Here is a 6,000-nt window from a genome sequence, read left to right as displayed (position 1 = left end):
GGTAATTCATAGCCTAAACAATGCCTGGTCCAATCAAGTTTTCCATTTATGAACGCTCCACTGCTTTAATCAAAGCAAGGTTTGAGAAAATTCTCACTGCAGTAGAAGCTGTAGCTAATCTATTAACCTCTTTGACTCTAGAGTACACAAAAATGTGAGTGTGTCTAATGTGGCCAAATTTCAGTACCTTTTAAGCGTTGTGTCGGGAGAACCCCTCAGCTTAATTAAATCCCTTAACATCACCACTGCGAACTACTTAGTTGCATATCAACTACTTTGTGACCGCTATCACAACACAAGGCGGCTCACCACACTGCATTTAAACCAGATAATGGACCTGCCAAACATTACCTCTGGTTCTCTCCATCAACTAAGGGGATTCATCAACTTGTTCTATGAACATAGTGAGGCCCTTAAAGCCCTTGATTGTGATGTCTCATCTAACTCTAACCCTTTACTGTCAGCATTGATATTGCGTAAAATAGACTCGGACCTTCGCAAAAAACTTGAAGCTTATAGGTCTACTCAAGACCATGAAGCACATACTCTGCCGGAAGTGACTGAAATTATAAAATTCCTCAATATCAAATGTGATCAAGTAGAAGACGCTGGTTTGCACCTAACTCACTCTTCTCTAAAGACTAATTGTGGTCAGCCCTCTAAATTCAAAGGCATATAGTCGGTCAAATTCTCCTCTGACCGTCCCAGCAAGACTGTGGCTATGCTTACCACTCACAAGACGCAATCGTCTACCTCTTGTTTTGACTGTGGTAAACCAGACCACAAAATTTATGTTTGCCCTACCTTTAAGGGTAAAACCCCTCAACGACGATATCAAATCGTAAAAAAAGAGAACAGATGCATCTCTTGTCTCGGATACCATGATAGCAAATTATGCAAATCTCAGGCTACTTGCTACATTTAAAAGACACCATAGCCTGTTGCACGCGCACTTTCAACAACCCTCAGCTGACGTCAAACATCATAAGGTACCTAAAGACAATCTCTCTCCCGTTAAGGTAGCTACAGCCATGACTTCTCAATCTAAGTACAGTTGCGAATCCACTGTGCTCCTAGGTACTTTGTTAGTACAATAATTGACCTCCCCTCAAGGTACTACTCACGTCTTCCGGGCTCTCTTAGACTCGGGAAGTATGTGTAATTTTATTTCTGAGCGTGCTGCTCAATTGCTGGGTGTCAAACGCACACATTCCTCTGTTCAAATAACAGGTATCGCTCAAACAGCTACCTCTACCCGAGGACTGACACACTTGACTCTAACCACTCTCTCAGGCCTCACCATGGTAACTCAGCACCCCTTCCTCATTTTAGATAGGATTTCTATGGATTTACCCAGAGCAAAACTGACCCCGGAAGTGTTCCACAAAGCCAAAGCCTACACACTAGCTGACCCTACGTTCCACTTACCTAATGTCGGTCTAAAATAATTGTGCGGTTGGAATTCAACATATGATTTAGATTTCCCTATCATGGGAAATCTCACACTCATTTACCCTTTTCTACACTGAAATCCCCCTAAAAATAATCTGTTTTATATTGCAGACAGTGTTTTAGGAAGCTTTTGTTTATATTATGATTGAACTACCACAGAATAAAACTGGAAGATTTATTTTTATTGTGTTTTTTAGTTTGGATTGTAATATCTTGGCACCTTTTGGCCATTTCTGATTAACCATAAAGTAAACTCAGACTGAATAATATGATAATATTAAACTGCACAAAATACCATCAGAATAATCACAATGTTATTCAAACCACTAAAATGTAAACATAGTGACACCTGTTGTAAAATTATAAACAGTATGAACCAGCTGTAAGGCTATTATGTGGTGATGACAGGGGCCAGGGAGAAAGCAGGGGAAAACAAATTTGTGATTCAACCGCACATTAAATTCAGACAGAGTATAGTAGTGTAGATGTTCTGTTAGGTGGAAGTTTATTCCCACAGTTACTCACTAACGAATGTCACTCGCTTGGTCCCAACCTCCCCCATGCTGTAGGCAGCCATTTTGGATTCATTATAATGGGACAAGCACCATGTACGTCAATCACTCCTCTTTTAACACATTATTCTGTATCCATGCTCTCTGTCAATGACACAGAGTTACATAACTCGTTGCAAAGGTTCTGGTTGCAGGAAGAACTACATCCATGCAATAAACGGACAGCGGAAGAAGAACTTTGCGACAAACATTTTGACGCCACTCACGCGAGAGATTCAGACGGACGTTACATTGTCAGTCTTCCATTCAAACAGGCTCACCCCCCTCTTGGAGCTTCTAAGCTTGCTGCAGAGCGTAGATTTCGCGCATTGGAACACAAATTCCGAACTCAGCCTAATTTTTCGGAACTTTATCATGAGTTTATGAGTGATTACCTCTTAGCAGGTCACATGGAAAAAGTTTCTACCATTGACTTATCTCAACCTCATTATTTCCTCCCTCACCATGGGGTACTAAAGGTAACTAGCAGTACCACAAAGCTACGCACAGTTTTTGATGCTAGTGCGCAGACTAGCACAGGTATCTCTCTAAATGACGTCCTTCTCACTGGACGAAAACTCCAAACAGACATTTGTGACATTTTACTTAATTTTAGAGTCCATAATGTTGTTTTTACCTGTGACATACGGCAAATGTACCGACAAATTCGAGTCCGCCCAGAAGACCAGAATTTTCAGCTGATCCTATGGCGTGAAGACCCCTCTCACGAGCTTGACATCTACAAGTTGACAACAGTGACCTACGGCTTAAATAGTTTCCCCTATCTTGCCATAAAGACCTTGGGACAACTGGTGAAGGATGAAGGTGAAGCTTTCCCTGACGCAGCCAGAATCATCATCTCTTATTCCTATGTTGATGACATCATCACAGGCTCCGTTGACGAAGAATCAGCCCTCCAACTCCAGGGTCAACTCATCGCCCTTCTGAAGAAAGGTGGATTCGAACTCCGGAAGTGGTCGTCAAATTCTCCTCGCCTACTGGAAGCAGTTCCAGAAGATCATCGTGAGACACCTGTCTTTTTGCAAGATCCAGAGCAACCTCATTACTCCATCTTAGGACTACACTGGTCACCTACTACGGATTCCTTCTCCTATCACTTGGACCTACCCTCCGGCGCTTGTACTAAGCGTCAACTACTCAGCAACATCGCAAGGATTTACGACCCTTGTGGTTTTTTAGCACCCATAACAATGTGGTGCAAATGTTTAATGCAACTCCTGTGGACCCAACAACTGGGATGGGATGAACCCATATCCAGTGACCTCGCCGACAAGTGGCATTCTTTTGTATCAGAATTATCAGAAATTTCTCAGATTAATATACCTCGTGCATTTCATTTTTCTGAATCTCGCAGCATGGAGTTGCATGGGTTCTCAGACGCCTCAGAGCGAGGCTACGCAGCTGTGGTATATACTCGCTGTTTGACCTCTAATAACACAGTCATAGTCAGACAAGTTATTGCTAAAACCCGTGTTGCCCCACTCAAAAAGGTCACTCTCCCCAGACTCGAGCTATGTGCCGCTCATTAATTGGCACAATTAATATCACATTGTTTGTCAATTTTTTCCAAACACTATACATTCTCATCACATAACTTGTGGTGCGATTCAACTGTGACGTTGACATGGCAGCAAACTCCCCCCTATCAATTGAAAACTTACGTTGCCAACCGTATTGCGCAAACTCAGGAATTGGTTCCGGCAAATTGGTGGCGACATATTAGCAGCGCAGATAACCCCGCAGATTGCGCTTCCCGTGGAATACTTCCATCACAACTATCCAAACACACTGTGTGGTTCAACGGTCCATCATGGCTTCAGCTGCCACATGATGATTGGCCGAAACCTAAATTCAGTCCTATTGACCTTGACGAATTAACGGATCTCAAAGCACAACCTCTTAAAGTATTGACTGTTGTAACTCAACCCGAATGGGACCTTCTTAGCAAATTTTCCTCCTGGGACAAACTTGTTCGCGTAATGGCTTACGTCATCCGCTTTGTAAATAATTGCAGACATGTTGATAGATCAAAAGATAGTTTATCCTCCAGTGAACTAAAAGATGCAACTAACTTCATTGTAAAAAATATCCAGCAAACCCACTTCAGTGACGATATTAGTGCCATTAAACAAGGACAATTGTGTTCCCCCAGACTCCGGCGATTGTCTCCTTTTATCGACCTTCACCAATCTGGTCTACTCCGTGTCGGAGGTCGACTCAATCGTGCTCCTATCGACTATGATACCAAGCACCCCCTCCTGTTACCCAAAAATCACCATGTAGTAAATCTCATAATCAACTATTACCATAAGAAACATCTCCATTCCGGTCCTCAGTTGACACAAGCTTTACTTTGCCAACACTTTTGGATCCTCTCTGCCCGAAGTGTGATACGCTCCAATATACTCCGGTGTGTTACATGTTTCAAACACCGCCCAACAAATAAAACTCCTCTCATGGGTGATCTCCCTACTCCTCGTGTCAATCCCTCTCGACCATTTCTTCATACTGGAGTGGATTATGGTGGCCCGTTTAATGTCAAGATTCATAATCTGCGAGGCAACAAGACCATTAAGACATATTTATGTCTCTTTGTCTGTATGGCGACTAAAGCTGTGCATCTCAAGGTCGTCACAGATTTAACCACTGATGCATTTATCGCATCCCTCACCCGATTTGTGTCTCGCCGTGGACTCTGTACAGACATCTACAGTGATTGCGGGACTAACTTTGTTGGCGCTAATCACGTACTAACTCGCATTGTGCAGGATGCAATAAAATCCTCTCAAAGCTCGCAACGACATTTGTGCATTTGCTCTACAAAATTCTATCAACTTTCACTTCAATCCTCCAGCTAGTCCCAATTTTGGTGGACTTTGGGAAGAGGCTATTAAAAGCGCCAAATACCACATAAACCGTGTAATTGGTGAACATATACTCACATTGCCAGAACTCATGACCTTGATCACTCAGGTGGAAGCCATGCTTAACTCACGCCCCCTAACACCTCTCTCTGCGGATCCTTCCGATCTCACCGCCTTGACCCCTGGACACTTCCTCATTGGTGCCCCCCTTGTAGCTGTCCCTGAAGTGGATCTCCAGGATCGATCAACGTATTTGGAAACGATGGCATGCCGAATATTTGCATACGTTGCAACAACGGGGAAAATGGACTACTCCTTCACCAGAGCTAAACCTGGTTGGAGACCTCATCCTACTTCAGGAGCCATCACCCCCCCTTCAGTGGCCCCTGGGACGCATCACCGCAACACATCTCGGAGACGATGGTATAGTGCGTGTAGTGGACGTGCGCACCAACCAGGGTACATACAGAAGACCTGTCTCAAAGGTCTTGTAATATAACATGTCATTCATTCATCATTAACATTAATTTCTCTTTTATTTTGTATATTTTCTCTCACAATGTCTGTTAATGCCCCTGATAATGTGTTATCAGTTATTTAATTTGTTCCCCTTGTTAATGTGTTATTTTATCCAATTTTGTTCAATGTTATATAATATCCCATCACCCCACAGAAACATCATCCTATTTTATGTTACAATATAATATTTATGCAAATTCTCTCCATACCTATTAAGTACTCATCAAAAACCAACAATAATCATTTATTTAGAATAATATACAATTGTAAGAAAATTGCAATATAATAATAACATCTTAAATATAGTATCACTTTTCAAAATTATCCAAAGAAAATCAAAATTACTGTGGCAAGTGTCATTCATGTAAATTAACCAGCTGTACATCACTTCAACAATGGACATGGACTTCCTGAGCTTCTACCATTGCCTCTGCCCAGATCCTGCCAACTCTTCACAGTGTGAATATCATTCTATTGGAAATTGTGTTTAATTTAAACTAAAATTCATAATCCCAAAGTAAAACCTAAAATTTAAATTTCTCATCATCCAAAAGTATTGGACAAGTGCATTGAAAAGTACAAATTTATAAGAA

General features: G+C 41.9%; 2 protein-coding genes across 2 annotated transcripts; both read left to right on the top strand.

Annotated features, from left to right (window-relative positions):
• The first annotated feature begins 2,044 nt into the window (after nucleotides 1-2,044).
• LOC128999903 (uncharacterized) lies at nucleotides 2,045-3,553 on the top strand. The gene has a single exon (XM_054426670.1). The coding sequence runs from the start codon at nucleotides 2,045-2,047 to the stop codon at nucleotides 3,551-3,553; it is 1,509 nt and encodes a 502-aa protein (XP_054282645.1).
• Nucleotides 3,554-4,003: 450 nt separating this feature from the next.
• On the top strand, nucleotides 4,004-5,387 carry LOC128999895 (uncharacterized). Its single transcript, XM_054426656.1, has 2 exons — nucleotides 4,004-4,721; nucleotides 4,879-5,387. The coding sequence occupies exons 1-2, from the start codon at nucleotides 4,004-4,006 to the stop codon at nucleotides 5,385-5,387; spliced, it is 1,227 nt and encodes a 408-aa protein (XP_054282631.1).
• The last annotated feature ends 613 nt before the right edge of the window (nucleotides 5,388-6,000 follow it).

This window comes from Macrosteles quadrilineatus, unplaced genomic scaffold (genome assembly GCF_028750875.1).
Source record: "Macrosteles quadrilineatus isolate MER2022 unplaced genomic scaffold, UCM_ALF_1.0 Scaffold_1__1_contigs__length_201487025, whole genome shotgun sequence".
In the NCBI taxonomy this organism is placed as follows: domain Eukaryota; kingdom Metazoa; phylum Arthropoda; class Insecta; order Hemiptera; family Cicadellidae; genus Macrosteles; species Macrosteles quadrilineatus.
The sequence above is the reverse complement of the archived record's forward strand: the minus strand, read 5'-3'. Positions and strand labels throughout refer to the sequence as shown.

Bases quoted from the DNA above. Each gene is read 5' to 3' on its own strand.
- LOC128999903 (XM_054426670.1), top strand. From the start codon at position 2,045: ATGGGACAAGCACCATGTACGTCAATCACTCCTCTTTTAACACATTAT.
- LOC128999895 (XM_054426656.1), top strand. From the start codon at position 4,004: ATGGCTTACGTCATCCGCTTTGTAAATAATTGCAGACATGTTGATAGA. The intron at 4,722-4,878 runs GTACAGACATCT...TCAATCCTCCAG, and splicing joins TGTGTCTCGCCGTGGACTCT to CTAGTCCCAATTTTGGTGGA.